General features: G+C 47.2%; 1 protein-coding gene across 1 annotated transcript in view; it reads left to right on the top strand.

Moving 5' to 3' along the window:
• The window catches only part of RPGRIP1L (RPGRIP1-like), a 136,609-nt gene that overhangs the window by 75,579 nt on the left and 38,432 nt on the right, over positions 1 to 22,598 (top strand). The window contains exons 18-22 of the mRNA XM_015422281.1: positions 327 to 523; positions 3,517 to 3,604; positions 7,513 to 7,539; positions 8,498 to 8,626; positions 12,935 to 13,029. Of these exons, the coding sequence (XP_015277767.1) occupies positions 327 to 523; positions 3,517 to 3,604; positions 7,513 to 7,539; positions 8,498 to 8,626; positions 12,935 to 13,029 (536 nt within the window). The remainder of the gene's footprint in view (positions 1 to 326; positions 524 to 3,516; positions 3,605 to 7,512; positions 7,540 to 8,497; positions 8,627 to 12,934; positions 13,030 to 22,598) is intronic.

Genomic DNA, 22,598 nt, shown 5'->3' with positions numbered 1-22,598 from the left:
TCTTCTTCTTCTTCTTCTTCTTCTTCTTCTTCTTCTTCTTCTTCTTCTTCTTCTTCTTCTTCTTCTTCTTCTTCTTCTTCTTCTTCGTCCTATGGCTGCTAATTCCACATTTTAATCAATCCACTGTGTAAATAAGTATTTCCTTCAGTGGAGATAGGACTTTCTTGCCCCCACCGTACTGCATCACAAAATGCTCCCAAAAACGCCATGACCGCAGCTGGGTTCTCTCAGGCCTTTGGTGGCTCCTTCAGGTGGTCCTTGAGTCCGGTCTTCTGCCCTCTGATAAGGGGACAAACTGATATATTGGCTTGGTGTTTTCCTTCCAGGTATCTTTGAACTAACAGATTACGAGGGCCATTCCACCGGCACCATTAGCGTGGAACTAAAGTGGAAATACGCTTACCTCCCTCCCACCAGTTCAGTCATGGCGGTGGATTTGACGAATTATATCCGGAATGAGAAGCCAGTGAAGGGCCAGGGAGAACCTCCAGTCCTGGCCCCTTCTTTCTCTCCACCAGCAACGGTATACTGTCTAAATATTTCTACTATACGACTATCCATTTCTCTAGGTCAAATGGCGTCCTATTCTCTCCCGCCATGCTCTTCAGTTTTATTAGAGTCCCATTCCCCCTCCTCTCTTTTGTAAAAAGGCCAACGTAGAGCATAAAATAGGGCTGTATTCTACCAGCTTTTCCACGGCCGAAAGACAGAGGAGGGTACTCCGTTTGGCCACTGAAGATGCCATACTGGGGAGTGCAGGGCCCCCGTGGACAAGAGCCACATGGGAACAGGGTTACAGTGAAGGAAACTGGAAGATTTAGTGGGAAAGACAGTAGGATGCAACCTGTCATCCTTAAAAACCATGTGATTCTGAAAAATATTTTACCTATTAACAGGTCATTTTGTAGAAAAAGAGGTACAGGAGCTCATTAGCATAACTCATTAGGATAACTTATTTGCATATGCCACACCCCCTGACATCACCGGAAGTGTGTCAGAAGGCAACACCCACCGCAGCTTACCTGGCTGCTTCTTGCTCCTCATGGCCCAGGGCTGCTGGGAGCAGGGGGCGGGGCTTGTTGCATGTGCCCGCCCCCTGGGCTCTTTACTGCCGGAGCTCCGCTCCTGTGTGCTCCCGCAGGAAATGACCCCTGCCTATTAATGGGCAAGTTCCCTCACGCCCCCAGTTCTGGAACTGTCTTATCTCAAAGGAGCTGACTGAAACTGAATCTGGAAAAGACAGCGGTTCTGTGGCTGGGGGGGGGGTTCAGGACTGGGGGCCCAACTTCCCACCCTTGACGGTGTGCTGCTGACACCGGCGCAGATCGTCAGGAGTTTGGGTCTTGGATGCTTCCTTACCTGCGGAGGTCCAGATCACGAACATTGCCAAGCTGGCGTTTTACCATGTCCACCAAGCGCAGCGGCTGGCCCCTTACCTGTCTCACCCTGACCTAGCCACAGTAATCCATGCAACGGTCACCTCCAGATCAGACTACCGCAACTCGTTTTACGCTGGCCTGCCCTTGAGACCGATCCGGAAACTCCAACTGATCCGGAACGCAGCGGTGCGCGTCCTGATGGGAACGTCACGGACAGCACATCTTCAGCCTGTGCTGTGTCAGCGAGGTGGACCAGTTTCCAGTGGAGTACTGGGTCAGGTTCATAGTTTTCATACTGACCTTCAAGGTCTCAAGCGGTCTGGGACCAGTGTACCATCAGGACCGCCTCCTCCAGTATGTCCCCCCGAAGAGCATCACGCTCTGCTGGGAACAACTTATTGGTGATCCCCGGCCCAAAAGACATCCGGCTGTCCTCGACCAGGGCCAGGGCTCCTTCAGCCCCGGCTCCTCCCTGGTGGAACTCTCTGCCACATGACATCTGCGCCCTGCAGGACCTTATGCAGTTCCACAGGGCTTGCAAGGCAGAGATGTTCCGCCGGGCCTCTGGCTGAGGACAGCGATGGGCACCAACTTGACGGGCACTCCCTCCTCCTCCTCCTCCTCCTCCTCCTCCTCCTCCCCCCTTTCAAACTGTGCTCCCACCCTGCCCTTTTACAAGGCGGAGACACAGTTTGGAATTTAATGTATTAGCAACATCTGAATAATACGATTCATGATTTAAAAAAAAATAGTTTATTTAACTCTTGGAATATTTTAAAATTATGTTTTTGCTGTTGTTGTTCCTCGCTTAGAGCCCTGCGTGCTCGGGGATCGAGCGATTTAAAAATCTAATCTATAAATGAATGAATAAGCAAGTGTACTCGGGCTCATTTCAAATCGTTCATAGTGTTTAGAGCGTTGGATTGGGCTCTTGGGAGACCCAGGCTCAAAGCCCCACTCTACCATGCTGGGCCAGTCACACCCTCTCAGCCTACTCTGCCTTACAGAGTCATCGTTGTGAAGACAGAATACAAGAAGGGAGAATGATGTAAGCTGCTTTGGAGCCCCATGGGGGGGGGAAGGGGAAAGCAGAGTATAATTCTCTAAATAAATAGATCACTGGTCTGAGCTTGATGATGTCATCAGGAGCAAGAAAAAGAGGAGGAGGTGATGGTGGTGGTGGTGGTGGTGGTGGTGGTGGTGGTGGTGGTGGTGGTGGTTGGATTTCTACCCCACCCTTCACGTGGCGTCTCAGAGCGGCTTACAAACTCCTTTCCCTTCCCACAACAGACACCCTGTGAGGTAGGCGGGGCTGAGAGAGCTCCGACAGAAACGGCTCTTTTTCAAGAACAGCTCTTATCAGAACTATGGCTTGCCGAAAGTCATCCAGCAGCTGCATGTGGAGGAGTGGGGAATCAATCCCGGTTCTCCCAGATTAGAGTCCGTGCACTTCACCACTCCACAACAGACACCCTGTGAGGTAGGCGGGGCTGAGAGAGCTCCGACAGAAACGGCTCTTTTTCAAGAACAGCTCTTATCAGAACTATGGCTTGCCGAAAGTCATCCAGCAGCTGCATGTGGAGGAGTGGGGAATCAATCCCGGTTCTCCCAGATTAGAGTCCGTGCACTTCACCACTCCACCAAACCTAACCCCCATGCCCCATATGCTCCCCCATTACTCCCCCTTTTCAAAAGTTGCTAACCCAGTTGTGAGCAGCTTGGAAGGGAGATCAGGGAATCGTTCCAGCAGCGGAAACCTCAGGCTGTGAACACCGGAATGATACTCCAAAGCCTGGGATCTGTCAGCCTCAAATTCTTTCCTGCCTATGCTATTGAGTGGGAAGCATTTGAAACGATATACGTGTCCCATAGGTAACACACACTCTGCCAGCATCCTTACCATTGTCACAGAATGCCTGGGAAAAAAAATGATGTTCCAGATGTTTCCTGGACTGGGCCCAGAAGCTTTTGGAGATACATATTCCAAGGCCTGATTAGTTTTCTGAGCTGGAGGAGATCTAGGTGAGCAATGGGGGGTAAACTCCATATATAAAATAAATATTGCGAGTTGGCATCGTCAGCTTACAAACCAGGCAACCTTACTAGTTTTGATGGAAGCCTGTCATTGGTTTCTTAGAGGCCACAGCCTAAGCCAAGACAGCGGCCAGCTCTGGCGGAGAAGAAAGTGTCTTTTGTAGACGTGGACACGCTGCTGGATTCGGTGAGTTGGAAGACCCTTTTTCACTCTTCTTGTGTGCATTGAATTCAGCTTCCCTAATGGCCTAATGATACAGTCAAGTCTTACAGTTCCAACATTTCTGTCTAATGACTATGCAATCCCTTGGCCATCGTTAAAAATTTCCACAGGAATTATGAGTTGTCAAGAGGGGCAGTGACTACCCTCCCAGCCAATAGTCTTCATAGTAGATTTTTCAGTGGGGGACTCTTCATTTTGTCCCATTTAGAGGAGGGGCTGTGGTTCAGAGGTAGAACATCAGCTTGGCACGCAGAAGGTCCCAGGCTCAATCCCCGGCACCTCAAGTTCAAGGGTCAGGTAGCAGGTGATGTGAAAGACCTCAGCCTGAGAAACCTTCTAGAGCAGGGGTGTCGAACTCATTTGTTATGAGGGCCGAATCTCACATAAATGAGACCTTGTTGGGCCGGGCCATGCGTGTCATAAAATGTAATGCCAGGCAGCGGAGATATAAACTTTATAAAGGACGCAAACACAAAGGTTTTTGTGTTTTTTTACTTAAAATAAAAACATGCTTAAAACATTAGCTCTGTAAGCTGCAAACCTACTTTTGATTTATTGACATTCACCACAGGAATATCATGTTCAGAGTTCTGAGTCTAAGACCCAGTTTTTAAAACATGAAATGGCTGAGTGATTAAGAGAGTCTGGTGAATCAAGCTATGATGCAGCAGCAAAACTGGAAGCAGGAGACAGCCAGTTCCACTGTGGGCCTGATGGAAGCCATCCAGGGGCCTGAACCGGCCCCGGGGCCGCACATTTGACACCCCTGTTCTAGAGCTTCTGCCAGTCTGAGTAGACAGTACTGACTTTGATGGACCAAGGGTCTGATTCAGTATAAAGCAGCTTCATGTGTGTTCATATGTGAGCAGAATGGCCCATGGCTATCCAGGTCAGGGCAATGATCTTTCTGTTTGACTTTGATGAATTCACCCATTACAGAGGATCAAGATCATGTTCTGTTCCACTTTGGAAAAAACACAGATTAAATGCGAAATAGAATCAGGACTGTTTCAATTAAGAATTAGCAGGGGTCATTTCGTAGAAAAAGAGGTGCAGGAGCTCATTAGCATAACTAATTAGCATAACATTTCCGTATGCCACACCCCCTGACATCACCGGAAGTGTGTCAGAAGGCAACACCCACCGCTCAGGCTCCACTGGACTGTTTTGGATTACTAGCTATTGGGTGTGGGGGGGAACACACAGATCTGCCCTCGCAGAGGAGGGAGAGCTTGTACCTGAAGGCGGGCCGGGGGTGGCTCTGCAAGTTACCTGGCTGCTTCTTGCTCCTCATGGCCTGACTGAGGGCTGCTGGGAGCAGGGGGCGGGGCTTGTTGCATGTGCCCGCCCCCTGGGCTCCTTACTGCCGGAGCTCCGCTCCTGTGAGCTCCCGCAGGAAATGACCCCTGAGAATTAGTACCTGTAGAGGCCAAAGCCCACTGAAGTGTAGGTGTCCACATAGCCCACGTTGAGGTCATGCATAATTCCATCCAGAAAATAAAGCGCCTGGTAAGCCATATTAAACAGTTTGCCTGTGACGCAGTGACAGTGGTTGAGTGACCCACAAGTAAGCAACCGCTTCTGTGTTTGATCCCAATAACTTTTAGAGCTCCGTCCCTGAGAAGGAAAACAAAGAGATCGGGCAGAGGACTGAAGATGAAAAGCTCATTGTTCCAGACATTCCGCAGGTATGAAGCCACTTGGATTTCACCAAGTCATGAGCCAATTTAGACTCTGTATTCTCTTTAGCCGTGGGGTCGATGGCGTGATCGCGCGTCTGATCAGCTTATTAAACTCTGGCACGGAAATGCTGGTTTTAATTTGTGCGGCTTATGAATAGCTGATGATACCGTCAGAAACAATTATTTTATGACTCCGGAGGGAGCGTACATTAGGTGGCCTTCCAGACGATTCGCTCCATCGGTGTGGCGTATCGATTAGAACGCTGGACTCGGAAATCACGAGTTCAAATCCCCGCTTGGCCGTGATGCTCACTGGAGACCTTGGACCACTCACTGTCTCGCAACCTTCTTCATAGGGTTGCCGTGAGGTTAAATTGGGAAGACTGGCGTAAGGCACCCCTCAGCTCCTCTGAGCGAGAGTCGGGTAAAGATGTAATTGACGGTTACCGAGCTGTTTATGCAGCAATGATCTGATAACTTCATTTGAGGCACTCAAAGCATCATGACTTTTGCCTGCTGCGAACGTCTCATTAAACTGGGCCCTCGGCCGCCACCTGTGAATTTTTAGCCCAAAAGAGAGCCATAGCCCAGGTGAACACAGTACTTGCATGCTGACTTTGCTTGCATAGCAAGACTGGATACCTAGTGACTCAGTTTACATGAAATATAGAAACATGGAGCTGGACGGGATCTCAGGGGTCATCTAGTCCAACCCCTTGCACAGTGCAAGAAATCCACAGCTACCTCCCTCTCACTTCCCCCAGTGACCCCTGCTCTATGCCCAGGGGAAGACAAAACCCTCCAGGATCCCTGAGCCAATCTGACCTGGAGGAAAATTCCTTTCCTGGCCCCAAAGTGGCAATGAGCATTACTCTGGGCATATAAAAAAGGACCACACGAGCCAAAAACTGGCTCATACCTTCCTGCCTTTCCCATCTGCCTAAATTAATCGTGAGTCGTAGAATCAGCACTGCTATCGGAGGGCCACCTATCCTCTGCTTAAAAACCTCCAAAGGAGGAGAACCCATCGCCTCCCGAGGAAGCCTGTTCTGAATGCATGCAAACTTCAAAGTCACACCAATATGTTCTTCTGTCCCACTAATGTCACATTTAGATTAGGCAGGCCTTCATCTAGAGAGTCTGTAGGCTCCCAGCTTTTTTAGCAAGCAGCCTTAGTGGACCCAACAGCCTATCATAGTTGGCAAGGAGTTACCACTGGGGTAAGTCCTTACTTTCCCGAAATTTCTGGCAGACTGAGAACACATTAGGAAACCAGAAAAAGAGCTCTGTTGGATCAGGCCGAAGGTCCATCTACTCCAGCATCCTGTTTCTCACAGCCGGCAAGCAGGGCATGTAGGTTTCTCCCTGCCATTGCCCCAAGAAGAAGAAGTTGGATTTATACCCCACCCTTCACTCAGAGTCTGAGTGGCTTACAAATGCCTTTCCCTTCCCTCCCCACAACAGACACCCTGTGAGGTAGGTGGGGCTGAGAGAGCTCTGAGAGAACTTCCCTTGAGAGAACAGCTCTGACAGAACTATGGCTTGCCCAAGGTCATCCAGCAGCTGTAAGTGGAGGAGCAGGGAATCAAACCCAGTTCTCCCGGACACTTAACCACTACACCAGAGTTCAGAAGGGCACCGATATTGAACCAGGAGGTTTCAAATAGCCATCATGGCTAATAGCCCCTGGCAGACTTGTCTTCCACTAAGTCTGCCTAGTCTTCTAAAGAGATCAAGCACATTGTCCTTTGTTGCGGAGACTCACTAGTTCCCATCCGCTCCACTCCACCCGGCAGTAGTCAAGTCCAGCTTGTTCGGTGCCTAAGCAGCTGAGAAGTTCATGGGGGAAGTGCTAGACATTGCAAATTGAATGCTTTCGTGAATGGCTTTATACAGGTTTACAAGACGTGTCATGTTATATATTAAAGAACCGAGAGTGCGGTGCCAAGATCGATTAGAGTGCACGGATTCAACGTGCCTAGCGCTTCTGCCGTGGGCTGCAGTCCAAGTCGGAAGTTGCATTCCTAATGCAAAATGCTGGGGCGTGAAACCTACGTGCATTTAAATTCACAAGGTAGAACCCCGCACCGCAAGGTTCGTGAAGGGAAGCTCACGTTGCTTTCAAACTCCTTTGATAAAAGACCTCTGCATCTCAGCTGTTGAGTGGTGTCAGAACTGCACCTTAGAGTTACAGGTCTTAAAGGTTCTGTTCCCAAACTGTGTTTCTTACCATGCATTGTGCTCTGAATTAGGACTTAATTTGATTGAAACCAAGACATGGGTGTTAACGGTCCGTTACTGGCTTAAATTGTATTTTAACATTGAAGATGGTTCGCTTTTGTCCTTTCTGTTAAAGGAAATTCATAGTACTTCTTGGGACTTGAATATTCAATCCAAAATAACTTCTTTGGGCCTCTCCTTGGAGGAGTTAGCTTTCTCCTCTGAAGTGTATATTTTTAATACAATCAAACAGAGGCTTTTAGATATTGAGTTTCAAAAACTGCAGCCCTTTCATCCCCCTGTCTGCTCTTCAGCTTCATTAAATCTTAAGAATGATGTGGGATGTATTCCCCAGTATCTGTATAATTTGGATAGTTCTAGCCATCGAAGAGTTTTTTCCCTTGCTCGAGTAAATGCCTTCCCATCAAAACTACTGTATGGTAGGTTTCATAATATTCCTAAGTACGAACGGAGATGTGACTGTGGTTCAAGCTCTCTAGATTCAATTGATCACATACTGCTAGACTGTTCGTTGCATGTATCTGCTAGGGAAAAATGGTTAAACTCTTGGTTGCATGGAAATATCACCTTTCTAATGAAAGAAAATTGTCAAATTCTATTGAATGATACAACAGCAGAGATTACAGTGGCAGTGGCTAATTTTTTAGTCAATGTGATAAGAGTGAAAATTTTGGGAAACTCTGTTTCATGATTTTATCATTATTTCAGGTTTTTAGTTGACTGTGTCATCTTCTGTTTCTGAATTTAACGCTACATATGCTATTAAAGGTTTATTGATTGATTGATTAAAGGTTCTGTTAGCTTAAACTCCTATTGATACACAGAACGAAATTTAAACAGTGGCCACGGAAGCCTGTCAATGTGCACATCTGTGAGCATTTCTGTCCTCCCCATCTTATCCCAGGGTGTCTCCGAACCACAAGCGGATGGCAGAGCAGGCAAAACGGTGGCAGACATTCAAGAGGAAAGCGAGGATCTTTCTCAGCTCTCCGAAGGACAGTTCGCCGACCAGAGCTCAGCTACTTCCGGAGAAGAAACAGAAATCACCGAGGAACTGGAACCGGGAGGTAATTTTTTTGCTTACCAAACTGCATCTCTCTCTCTCTCGCCTCTTTTTTAAGCATGCGTTGTTGACAGCCGAGATGGTCTCAGCAGAAGGCCTTCATTTCAGTCTCTCCAAGTGGGGCCGATGAGCATTACTCTTTGGTCTAACATGCAACTTCATAATAATTGACAAAGGAAGGGGGGGGGGAAGCCTCCATCTCAAACCTGGTTTCATAAAATATTAAAGGAAACTGGCTTCTGTTTTAAAATGTCTTTATATTCCCTCTTCAGAAGACTAGAGATCTCCTCCTTCAGAAGAATATTTTAAAAGCGTCTGCTGCTTTTGTCTGCAGATAACAGCCACCCGTAATGTCAAACAGAGAGAGAGAAAGAGAGAGAGAGAGAGTCTCAGACAATATGAGGCTAGCATGACGTATCAGTGCACAGGATGAAAGAGGGTTCGAGGCAGCTCTGTACAAAGAATGCAAACTCCCAGGTCACATTGCCTCGCTTTATTATACATTCAGTACCCAGGAAGCGAGTTGAGAAAACTTTCACCAAGGACAGAAGAACCCCCCCCCCCAATCCAAGTCCCCTTGAACTGAATGGGGTTCGTGTGAACTGACGAATTTTTAGTTTGTGGAACATTCGAGCTCCATCGAAATGGATGGAAGGGGATAGCGATATGCTGACAGCATACCCACCATGAGGACAACGCCCACAACAGCTGCCCTGGAAAGAACGAGGGTGTTGCAGTGAAAATGGTGGTTTCTGGATCCCATTAATACAGCCAAAAGCATAAATTGCTATCAGCTGTGTCTCATTAAGCCTCGTTGCCTGTCGGGGACTGTATTCAAATTTGATGCACTTAGAGGCTGCATTCACATTCTCTGCTGTAGCGCTGTCACAGCACCGGCATAAAGGCAATTCAGCTAGAGACCTTTGAAGGAAAATGTAGGCCAGCCGACAATCCAGACAGGGGGCGGTGGAAAGTTCTGCCAAGTCTCAGGCAACTTATGGCGAACCCATAGGGTTTCCAAGGCAAGAGATATTCAGACCTAGTTTGCCATTGCCTTCCTCTGCATACTCTGGACTTCCTTGGTGGTCTCCCAATCCAACTACCAACCGGGGCCGACCATACTTAGTTTCCGAGATCTGACAAGTTCGGGCTGGCCTGGGCCATCCAGGTCAAAGCAAGAGACGTTCAGAGGCAGTTTGCCATTGTCGGCCCATGTGTACCAACCCTGAACTTCCTTGGTGGTCTCCCAACCAAGAATTAACCATGGCTGACCCTGCTTAGCTTCCTAGATCTGAAGAGATCGGCCTAGCCTGGCCCATCCGGGTCAGACTCGGACAGGGGATCAAGCATCGTTTCTCCAAACCTGATGTGCGCTTGTGATGTGTGTCCTGTCCCATTCCTCCCCCCACCCCCAGTTTTATCCTGCATATGATCTTATGAGTCATGAAATTTATACATACACACACATATGCATGGTAATGTACTTGCAGCCAAGGCCCTTGTGGCCCCCTGACCCCCAAGTACTAATAATAATACTTTCCATTTATTAATCGCTTTCCCCAGTGGGCTCAAAGCGATGTACAGTTACTCAATATAGACAAGGGACTAACAATGTTTGTAGGGGATAGGGAAGACAACATATATTCAGAGGTCGATTCGGGGGGATCGCGGGGGATCGCCGTTCCCCCAGGTGAGGTGCGGGGGGCGGGGCACACGGCGAAGCCCCGCCCCCTTCTTTCGGCCGCCCCCTGCTTCCAGCATCATTCTGTTGCAGAAGGAGGAAGAAGCAGGAGGGTAAGTTGGCGTCCTCCCCCTCTGCCTGTCCGAGGCCACTCCACGTGGCTTCCGCAAGGACTCCCAGCCCCATCCAGAAGTTTCCCCGAGGTAGCTGTGTTAGTCTGTTGCTGCAAAATAGTCCAAGAGTTCAAATAGCACCTTTAAGACTAACAAATAGCACCTTTAAGACTAACCTTTAAGACTAAGACTAACTGAGTGGTGGGTGTGGCCTTATGACACACTTCCGGTGATGGCAGGGGGTGTGGCCTTATGACACACTTCCGGTGATATCAGGGGGTGTGGCCTCACGACACACTTCCGGTGATGTCAGGGGGCGTGGCATATGCTAATGAGTTATGCTAATGAGTTCCCCTAGCTCTTTTTCTACGAAACGACCCCTGCATATATTCATTTAATTGCACACGCCGTCACTGCCCGGTGTAGACGTCTTCTGGCAAGTGTGCCTTGTTTCCCTCCCCATGTGTATGTTCATTGTCTGATGCCCCGCGACAGCAAGTGATGACTTGCATGTGGAGAATCCGCCGGAGTTAGTTTTCATATTGCAACAGACACAGCGGTTTCCAGTGCAGCTCAGCCCAAGCTATATAACACGTGTGTACACGTTCCCGTGAGACCGGCATTCTCCCCTTGATTCAAAGGATAATAGATTGACCTGTACTCAAGGATGCATTCTCAGTGCAGCTACTGCAAAGCGCATTGTCCACTGTTCCCCCCACTTTGGGCAGTGGATCTGTGAAATAAATTCGTTTTTATTTCATTTGTTTCGGACACTTTTAACGCACCCTTTCTCCAGGCAACATAGATTCCAAAGTGGCTTACAGTGTGTAAAATACACAAAAGACAATCATATTTCACAACTATGCAAAATAAGCCAGTCTTCACGATTACGACTTGCTGGTTCAATCTGCCATGAAATCTGTAGAAAAAACCAGTTGCTGCTCTCGTGTTATTGGGGCACTTCAGTCATCCCTACAGGAGGCAGATGCACGGATTATGTGACGTGTGTCCGTCTCTGTTGGCTCAGTGAACCAACATGGAGAAGAAGCACTGAACCTATGCAGTCCAAATGCCTTCCGAGTCTCAGTAAAGTCAACACATGCCGTTCAGTGTGCTTTAGGAACCTGCACAAAACCTTCGTCATTTTTGTTTAAATTCATATGTGTGCCATCAAGTTGCAACCAACTTACAGTGACCCCAGCAAGGGGCTTTTCAAGGCGACTGAGAAGAAGAGGTGGTTTACCATGGCTTTCCTCTGCAGAACCTTCTTTGGTGGTCATCCAAGTCACCCTCCGCATCCTTACATACATGCTGTTAAGTCGCAGCTGATTTATGGTGACCCCAGCAAGGGGCTTTCAAGGCAAGTGGGAAGCAGAGGTGGGTTGCCGTGGCGTTCCTCTGCAGAGCCTTCCTTGGTGGTCTCCCATCCAAGTACCGATCCTGCTTAGCTTCCGAGATCTGATGAGATTAATCTATAACCATGCTGCCTTCCCTCCCAAATTAATGCATTAACATGAAGGGATTTGTTTAACACTCTGCCTCCTCAACTGCCGAAGCAAGTGAAGCAAGGCCTAAAGAGGAATCGAGTGATTCTGCAGGCCATTTAACAATCATTGATTGGCCAGCATCTCGGTCTGCAAGGAAAATAAATGTTATATTGCCCCTTTAAACTGTCTTCATTAACTTTTGCGCTACGCGGTGAACTCGACTCTGTCGTGCTGTTAACTCTTCCACAGCTTTCCAAATCGTTATGTTATTTTTTTTTACCATTTCGAACGGGCTTATCGCTCACTGTGTGTTTTTAACCATATTGCTTATCACCTTTATTTATAGTCCGCCTTTTTCACAGAGACTCAAAGCAGATGCCAAAATTTAGCAAGAATTTAGTAGGAACGGTATGAAACAATAAATACTGTAATAAATCTGGATTATTTATTATTATTTAATTAATTAATTCATTTGTATCCCGTCCTCCTCAGCGAGGCAGGTTCAGGGTGGCTCACAGAATATATAAGTGCCAGTAAACATAGATGTCAATAACAAAGTTAGAAGACAGTACAATGAGGAAAAGAAGAGGAGGAGGGGGGGGGATTTATACCCCACCCTTCACTACCCAAAGGAGTCTCAAAGCGGCTTACAGTCTCCTTTCCCTTCCCCTCCCCACAACAGGCACCCTGTGAGGTAAAAGAAGGAGAAGACATTGGATTTATACCCTGCCCTTCACTACCCAAAGGAGTCTCAGAGCGGCTCACAATCTCCTTTCCCTTCCCCTCCCCACAACAGACACCCTGTGAGGTAGGTGAGGCTGAGAGAGCTCTGAGAGAATTGCTCTTGAGAGAACAGCTCTGAGAGAACTTGTGACTGATCCAAGGTCATGCCAGCAGCTGCATGTGGAGGAGTGAGGAATGAAACCCGGTTCTCCCAGATTAGAGTCCACGCCCCTAACCGTCATAAAATATGATATATGAAGTGCCAAAAAAAGTGTTGTTATTTTCCCCCCCTATTCTAAATTATTCAGATCAAGATGACACACAGGGAACAGATGCCGTTGAATCCGCAACAGACAGTGATGAGTGTGTTGTTCCAAGTATAGAATCCCTGAGTCTCAAGCAGGTGAGTATTTTGGGGTGGTGTGGGGGAATTAAGCTCTTCCACCTAAGGAATTCTCAAATGTGATTCATTCCTTCCTTGCACACACATGCACACACACCCATTAAACAAGAAGAGAACCAATGTGATACAGTTGCACGAATGTCAGCCTAGCAGCCAAGCAAGATCAGGGTTCAAATCCCCACTTGGCTACAAAGCTGACCCATTGATTTGGGGTCAGTCTCTTTTCTGTCAGACTAACCTACCTCATAGGGTTGTTTTGAGGATAAATTGGGGGGGGGGGGGCACCATGTATGCTGCCTTGAGCTCCTGGAAGGAAGAGCAGGACAAAACTGTGAGAGTGAGAGAAAGAAGGGCATGTCTGACTTCAAATAGTAGTTTTGATGAGAAAGGGGGGCTATAAACAGGGTTGCCAGCTCCGGGTTGGAAAATACCTGGAGCTTTTAGGGGTGTAGCCTGTGGAGAGTGGGGTTTGGGGAGGGGAGGGATCTCATCAGAATGCAATGCCATAGAGTCCACCTTCCAAAGTGGCCATTTTCTCCGGGGGAACTGATCTGGATCAGGGCTATTTTTGGGCAGGAACGCACAGGAACGGAGTTCCTGCTGGCTTCAGAGTTGGCCACGCCCACTACAGCCAAAACCTCTGCGTGCGTGGCTACAGAGGGGAGGCCTGGAGAGTGACCCCCCGGTGACTCTGAGGCGGGCGTGCCGGGGGGGCCCTGGAAGGATCAGGGAGGCATTTAAATGCCTCTTTCATGCCTTCCCCGGCCTGTCCAAGGGCTGGCTTGCCTGGGCTCCCTGCAGCCGTGGGGTTCCTGGGCAAGCCAAGGGAAGGCATGGGGTGTGGCCTAATATGCTAATGAGCTGTTTTGTTAAGGTGTGACCTAATATGCTAATGAGTTTCAGCTGTTGGGTGTGGCCTATTATGCTAATGAGCTCCTGCTGGGCTTTTTCTACAAAAAAAGCCCTGATCTGAATCATCTCCAGGAGATAGCAGGGGATCTCCAGGTGCTACCCAGAAGCTAGCAACCCCGGCTATAAAGAAACTCGATAAATATGTGCATCGTACTTTGAAAACAGGAAGCCAGCATATACTTTAAAATCGTTTTGGGAGTAGGGAACTGGGTGTGAGCTTATTTGGCCCTGTTGTTTCCTAGTTCAAAACCCATCCTCAGTGTGCAGACAACAGCAATCCATACCAGCCTCATCTGCGTTCGGGCACTGGGAAAGAAAGCAACGGTCCTGCAGTGTTGCAGAATGCGGCCGGCTCGCATGAGGCAATGTTTCGTGCTCGATTGGCCGCTTGTCTATTCGTCATTCCTCACGAGGAATTTGAAATGCTGCCACCAGCCTGAGCCAGAGAGAGAGAGAAAGAGGGATTATTTTAATAGGTGGAACTGTATTATGATTAACTGCATTTTTAGTGCCATCAGATCCTTTTAAAGCTGTAACAATGTGAGCCAAATAGGAAAATTACTCATTGCCAATGAGCCCTGCAAAAATGCAGCTGGGCCCACAAATCTCAAGTATTGTTGCACTCCATTATAGCTGAAATGATTTAAGATGCCTTGAAATATCTGCGGCCTTGAAAAAGCGGGTGTAGGAAAGTCTTTTATTTCTGTCTTTCTTCCCTGCTCAGGCTTGCTAGGAAGTGTAGCAACTGAGCAGAGAGGTGGAGGAGAAAACAACCACCCAAAGGGCACGATCCAGAGCTCCATAGCAGTTGTTTGATGGGTTCTGTGTGACCCGTGGCTGCCCCATTCACTTGAATGGCATGGCCAAGCCAGTCATGTGCAATTTCATGTTGTTGTGAAGAGGGGAAGGCCGGACATTCCCTGAAGCTCCTCAGAGCCCATATGCATTCAGTCAAGGGATGGACTGAGGCTATTACACAACAGTAAGTCCCCTTGACTTCAAGGGGATTGCTTCAAATTGATGAACCAAAGTTAACTTTTCCAAGTCTCATTAGTTTTAGTGCCTGGATTAAAAAATGTGCTTCAACTCTTTGTTCGAAATCATTAAGATTTAAGAATATGGGAGAAGCCCTGTTGGATCAGGCCAGTGGCACATCCAGTTCAATACTCTTGTGTCATACAGCGGCCAAAACCCAGGTGCCATCAGGAGGTCCAGCAGCAGGGCCAGAACTCCAGAAGCCATCCCTCTGTTGCCCCCCAAGCACCAAGAATACAGAGCATCACTGCCCCAGTGATAGTGTTTCCTCTGTACCTTGCAGCTAAGAGCCACTGATGGACCTCTGCCCCATATGTTCATCCAGTCCCCTCTTGAAACTGTCTATGCTTGCATCCACCACGACCATCACTTCCTGCCAGTTTGGTGTAGCCAGTTTGGTGTAGCCAATTTGGCGTAGTGGTTAGGTGCACGGACTCTAATCTGGGGGAACCGGGTTTGATTCCCCACTCCTCCACTTGCACCTGCTGGATGACCTTGGGCAGGCCATAGTTCTGGTAAGAGCTGTCCTTGAAAAAGAGCAGTTTCTGTCAGAGCTCTCTCAGCCCCACCTATCTCACAGGGTGTCTGTTGTGGGGCGGGGAAGGGAAAGGAATTTGTAAGTCGCTCTGAGACTCCTTTGGGTAGTGAAGGGCGGGGTATAAATCCAATCTCTTCTTGTTCTTCTTCTTCTGCGTCAGTGAATTTCACGTGTTAATTATTCTTTGGCTTAACTACTCTTAGCTCAGGGGAAGGAAGGCATCATGGTATAGCCCAATCTTGTCAGACCTCAGAAGCTATGTTGGGTCGGTATATGGATACAAGACCACCACTGGTCTTGAAAGCTCCTCACTGGGGTCGCCATAAGTCGGTTGTGACTTTGCAGCACCCACTGACGTATCAACTCAGTTTCTGTTTGGAAGCAATGCCCATTTAACTAGATCCAGACCATTTGGTTGCCTCCAAAGGTTGGATCTATCAAACGCATGCACAGCAGGGTGCCGTTAAAAAAAAGCAGCCGATTTTAAAATGGGGGTTTCTTCCGTGTCAATAGCCCCGATCCTATAGTCCCTGCAGTGTTCAGGATGGACGTGTTCCAAAGACTAATATATTTAAAGGATATGTTAATATCAGCTTTTTACTTCGTCCAACTGCTGGGCCAGTCAGTCCTGTCTGCACCCACCAAAAATAGGGTCTCACAGCATCAGATCACAACCCTGTGATCTGAGGCTCGCTTTGAGAGCCAGTTTGGTATAGTGGTGAAGTGCGCGGACTCTAATCTGGGAGAACCAGGTTTGATTCCCCACTCCTCCACTCGCAGCTGCTGGATGACCTTGGGCAAGCCATAGTTCTGATAAGAGCAGTTCTTGAAAAAAGAGCAGTTTCTGTCAAGAGCTCTCTCAGCCCCACCTACCTCACAAGGTGTCTGTTGTGGGGAGAGGGAGGGAAAGGAGTTTGTAAACCGCTCTGAGACTCCTTTGGGTAGTGAACGGTGGGGTATAAATCCAGTCTCTTCTCTTCTTCTTCTTCTTCTTCTTCTTTGTTCTTTCCTTTTAACCCCAAGTCTCCCCGAGCTTACCCGCATTTTGCTTGCCGAGTTACGGCCCCTCCCCTTCAGCTGCTGCCACCAACGCAGCCAATCTCCTAGCCGCTTGCAATACCAGGAAGTTGGTTCTTCTATCCACCCCATTCGTTTCAGTAGGGATTGGCGCTGGCGCAGCTGAAATCGGAATCTCTCCACGTGAGACCACAACCGCACCAGCTTTCGGGAGAAAAACGAAGCCGAGCCTTTGTTCAGAGTCCAGCTTTCTTTCTTTTATCGGCACGATAAATATCCCCGCAGCTATCCAGATCACCATAAACCCAGCTTCCGATTTCATTTGAAGGTTTTCCTCGCTAATTATCCCGCAGACCTGGCCGCTGCACACCGAATTGTTCTAGCCATTTAAGATTCGTGTTACTTCTGGGGTTTTTTTTGGAAGTTGGGACATACAGGGTTGCTTCTTAGTTAAAAGGAATCTTCAGTAGATTTCCTTTTTATTTCTTTTCTTTGCCCAGAGTTTTTAGCTGTGCAACTTGCTGTTCTTTTTATCTTTTCCCCTCCTCTTCCCCCCCCCCTTCATGTCTGTTATGTATAATTAATCATAGATTGCTTCATTTTGTTTCATTGCATTTACAACATTTATGAGCTTTGCCTTGTCTGTAGGAAAGGCTTGTCCCCTTCTTTTCCCTTTCCAAAGTGGCGTAATTAGTGTTAGCATCTTTTTTAACAGGCTACATAAAGTTTAGCGGCTGGATTAAATCATGTCATTAACATAATGTGCTGCACAATTTGCCCCTATCTCTTTTCGTTCCCGCTACATCAAAGTGCCAGAGAGCACCAACGTAATTGGCCTTTGCTAGCTTGTCAGGTTGAGTCAAGTTGACGGCTGGTGTTTTTTTTTTTTGTTCAAAAAGCTTCCAGGCATGATAATTAATGGAAGTGAGGAGAAAGGGGGGGTAGAATCAGGAAAATGTAAAACTTTGGACAGTTCTTTATGAATATTTCATAACATTTGAATAATCAGAAGTTTAACATTATCAATTTGATGTATAATACATTGATTAAAAGCCTTGTTACAGGGCCTCGAAATAGACATCAGAACGGGAAATTTGCATTTGCTTTGGCGAAGTCTAGGGGAAAAAAATTAACAGTTGTTCTCATCCCTCCACCTCTGCACTTGATCACTTTGAGTAATAACATAGCTTTCAATTATCACAATATATTTTTTAAAACTCTTGTCGGCTCTCAAGTTCTCTTCAAATGTGCCCACAAGGCAAATCTTAGCAAAACCAATTTATTTCATGGTGGGTCTCGTTTTCCTCTAGGTGTGTTTACATCTTTTTTTGTCTTGGTTATAGATCGTCTGTGTGCATTTTTCCCCCCTTGCGCTAATAGCAGTTTAGTGAGAACTGTCATAATCGCTTTCTGTAAATTAAGATCTCAGGGTCTTAATTAATTGAGATGTACCGCATCCTTTGAAGAGTGCAAGCCAGCGTTTCCAGGTGGCCCTGTTTCTACTGCAGAGCATCATATGCTGTAACAAACTAGAAAGATTTGGTTTAAAGCCAATAGGATGAAATAGTGGTTTAGTTTTTTAAAAAATCCTAGTGTATCTTGCAAGTCTTCTTCAGGGAAATTCATTTAGCAGCTAAATGAATACCTGTTACGGGTAGGTTCCTGCACATCTGTTTTTCTGGCCGTGGCTCCCTCCAGCGACCCAAGTAGAATGGCCCCTCGCCTTAGTGGTTGTGTCAAGCATCTTTGCTGGCAAGAATTGATCTAGAGGATCCAGCTCAATGTCTCTTTCTTGGAAGACATGGAGATGCTGTCTCTCCAAACAGAGCCCAACAGAGTTCCTGGAAAGATAACAAGAGCTTTTGCTTTCTTTGCTTCCCCCCCCCCCCATCATTGCAGAAACAGTGTGTGTGTGTGCGCGCAAAGAGAAGACGACAGCACACAAAAATACATCTGTTAAAAATCAAATACTAAAATAATTCCAAGATATGTTCTTGGAATACCACTGAGGAATGTGCTTCTGTTTAGGTTTTTGGTGTGAGTGTATGTTTGTGTGGGTGTGTTCACTCATTCAACCATTAGAAAGATAGACTTGCAACACCTTAAATATATTGTGGTGTAAAGTTTTGTGAACCGAAGCCCACTTGGTCAAATTTCAGAAGAGGGTTCTGGCTCCCAGAAGGTGCTGATGCAATGAATCCATTTGTTACTTTGGCTACAGTAGACTATCATGGCTATCTCTCCCCACCACCATCACCCAAAACTGGAATTAGAAAAAGATATAATTCTTTGCACAAGACGTTAATGAGTCCTCAGTTCCTTGGGCTATTTTTTGGCAGGAACGCACAGGAACGGAGTTCCGGCTGGCTCCCAGGTTGGCCACGCCCAGCAGGAACTCATTAGCATAATAGGCTACACCCAACAGCAGGAACGCAGTAGAATTGGCTGCATTAGGGGTGTGTGGCCTAACATGCAAAGGAGTTCCTGCTACAAAAAAAGCCCTGGGTTTTGACCACAAACAAGGTCAACAGAATAAGAAGCAAAAGGTGGGCGTGGCTGGATGACCACACTTCTGGTAACATGGGTGTGTGGCCTAATATGCTAATGAGCTGTGCTGTCAGGGCTGTGGCCTAATATGCTAATACGTTTCTGCTGATGGGTGTGGCCTATTATGCTAATGAGTTCCTGCTGGGCTTTTTCTACAAAAAAAGCCCTGGCCAGCCCTAATCAGTTCTGGCTGCCCCATAAAGTTTATTCTTATTTATTTATTTATTTAATCAATTTTATTCTGGGTTGCCTTTAAGTGTGTGTGTGTGTGTTATACAAGGTGGGTTTACCAAGAGAAATATGGAACAGTGAGATCAATAAAACCCATCCAGAAACGGGCCCGAGAACAGAGCTACAGTCAAGAATGAAATATAATACAACACAGCACAAAGCAGACAGCAGGTTGGAATCAGTACGGTTGAAATCCCTCAAAATGTCAACTGAGTGCTCAGGAAAACAAAAGGCATCTTTGCCTGGCTCCAGAAAGGAGATGCAAGGCAGATCTGTCTTGCAGAGAGTAGCCTTGAATCCCATCTCATTATCTGAATCCATCCCAGTATCTTTAAGGTGGCGTGCAATCCCATCCAGAAGAACTTGAATGCAGCCTCAATAGTCACCCCAAACAACCCACAAATGGTTCCCTTGTGTTACCTGGATTCAGTTTATTAGTTTCTGTCCATACCACTATTGATGGGAGGTACCTGTCTGGGATATTCCTTGTCTTGTCGGCATCACCTGAAAACAAGAAATAAGATTGGCTGTCATCAGCCTAACTAGTTTAATCTCAGATCTCCAGATGTTCTCTCGCAGCAGCTTCATATATATTTTCAAAAGTACATAAAACAGAGCCCTGTCTAAGAACCCCAGGGCATAAATTCCACATTGGAGAAAGGTGTAGAATTGTCTTACTTTGTTGAAATGACCATCCAAACACTAGAACTTCCCAAAAAAATTCCCCCCAAAATTCAGAAGGACCATAAGCAGTTTGAAGCCACTATGGGGTCCAGGTTCATATTCCCCCGGTCTGTCTCCTAGCAGAGGTCATCCATTTGGGTGATGAAGGCAGTTCCATTCCCATAACTGGGTCAAAAGCCACATCAAAATAGGTCTACATCATCTTCATTATCCAAGAATGTCTAGAACACCTTGCCCCAAAATGAAGGATCGGCACTAGTTTGATAGTTGGATAGCTCCTTAGTGTTGGGGGGGGGGTGTCATAAAGAAGGCCCTGTGAAAGTTGTAAAGGATGGGATGCTATCCTTAAATCATGCAGTCCTTGCCCAAAAAAATTACTGAGATTATTTATATCGCTTAATTTATTGCATATGGCCAATGGCCATTGCACGGCCATTGCACATATAATACAATACATTACCATAAAAGTTATAAAATACAGAATAGAATCAGCATGATTATTTATATGTGTATGTAAGTAAAGGTAAAGGTTTCCCTTGAAAGCCAGTCGAATCCGACTCTAGGGTTGCGGTGCTCATCTCCGTTTCCAAGCCGAAGAGCCGGTGCTGTCCGAAGACGTTTCCATGGTCATGTGGCTAGCATGACCAGACGCCAGGGCACACAGAATGCTGTAACCTTCCCACTGAAGCAGTACCTATTTATGTACTTGCAATTTCTTGTTTTCGAACTGCTAGGTTGGCAGGAGCTGGAACCAGAGACGGGAGCTCACTCCGTCATGTGGCACTCGGGTCTCGAACTGCTGAACTGCCGGCCTTCCAGCCTGCAGTTCAGTGTCTTAACCACTTGAGCCACCGCAGCTCCTTATATATGTGTATGTATACGTCATCAAATCACAACTGACTTGTGACAACCCCAGTAAGGGACTTGCAAGGCAGGTGACAGGCGGAGGTGGTTTCTCATTGCCTTCTTGAGAAGAGTTGTCCTTGGTTGGTCTCCCATCAAAGTACCAACCCTGCTTGGCTTCCAAGATCTGTTGAGATCAGGCTACACCATACCATTCCACATCCAGTGATTATTTAGTCCTTTATTATGAAATAGTGCTCTGGTGGTTTGTAAACGTAACTTGACTTAGCTATTACATGTTGAGAAGGGTCTTGCTTTTACGAGTACGAATGGGAGATTTCTGAGAACTTGGGAATAAGGCTGAACAGGACAGGGGCAGGTGAGGCAAGACAAAGGTGGGACAATTTAACCCAAAACAGGGAGAGACAGAAAGCTGGAGCCCTTGAGTTGCCTAGTTGTAAGAACAAGGTCTGATTGTGAAGGAATTTTAGCAGCAGTTCACGCCGATCGGTGCTCACATTGTTCTTGTAGGTTTGACCCACTTTTCTGAAGGCTTATCTTTTGTCCAAATTCCCTTAGAGAAAGATAGGTTGAATCTTTGCCTTACACCCTCAACATCCCAATTTAGGACTCACGGTCTGATACTGTGCCTGCCCCCTCACCTTTCTATTTATTTGACAAAAATACCCCATTTTGTCTTTCCATTTACAAAGCATCCCTCCAGGCGGCTCACAGAGCTGACAAATGCAGAAAGGGAGAGACTTAATAAGGGAGTACAAACAAGAAGAATGGTCATCCATTGCCTTTGAAAATAAATTTTAAAAAATGTTTTTGCATTTGATGCCGGGGGGGGGGGGGCACCACGTGGGAAACTCAATAAATGGAGCAGCGCTACAGAATAGGCCCCATCCATGGCCATCGCGGAGAGTAGACCCTCAGAAGATGACTGCCAAGAGCAGGCAAGTTCAGCAGTTCGAGACCCGAGTGACAAAGTCCTTCAGTGACTTATTTGCCTTTAGAGGCGCATGAAAGCAAAAAACGAGTTTATGTTCTTTCAGCAAGATGGCTGGTCAAAAAATGTTTCATCTCCCCTTTATTCTGATGACCGTTCCCCAGTATGGTATGGCATGGCATGACACTATCTCTTCAGATCTCAGAAGCTAAGCAGGGTCAGTACTTGGACGGGGGACCACCAGGGAAGGCTCTACAGAGGAGGAGGAAGAGGAGGAGGAGATTGGATTTATACCCCGCCCTTCACTTGGAGTCTCAGAGCGGCTTACAAACTCCTTTCCCTTCCCCTCCCCACAACAGACACCCTGTGAGGTAGGTGGGGCTGAGAGAACTCTGACACAAACTGCTCTTTTTCAAGGATAGCTGTGCCAGAGCTTGTGACTGACCCAAGGTCACATCAGCAGGTGCAAGTGGAGGAGTGAGGAATCAAACCCGGTTCTCCCAGATTAGAGTCCACGCACTTAACCACTACAACAAAATGGTGGCGGCAATGGCAAACCACCTCTGCTTCTCCCTTGCCTTGAAAGCCCCTTGCTGGGATCGGTACTTTAAAGGGAGACCACCAAGGAAGACTCTGCAGAGGAAGGTAATGGTAGCTCTGCGTCTCACTTGCCCTAAAGGCCCCTCACTGGTGTTAATATAAGTAGGTTGTGACTTGACTCCACATACATACATATGGGCCAGTTTGCAGCTGATGCTCTGACTGGCCACAGCCCAGCTCGAATCCTGAAGACTACATTCTGCTAGCCGC

The sequence above is a fragment of the Gekko japonicus genome, unplaced genomic scaffold (genome assembly GCF_001447785.1).
Source record: "Gekko japonicus isolate JY-2015 unplaced genomic scaffold, Gekko_japonicus_V1.1 scaffold1051, whole genome shotgun sequence".
In the NCBI taxonomy this organism is placed as follows: domain Eukaryota; kingdom Metazoa; phylum Chordata; class Lepidosauria; order Squamata; family Gekkonidae; genus Gekko; species Gekko japonicus.
This window is presented reverse-complemented; position numbering and strand designations above follow the sequence as displayed.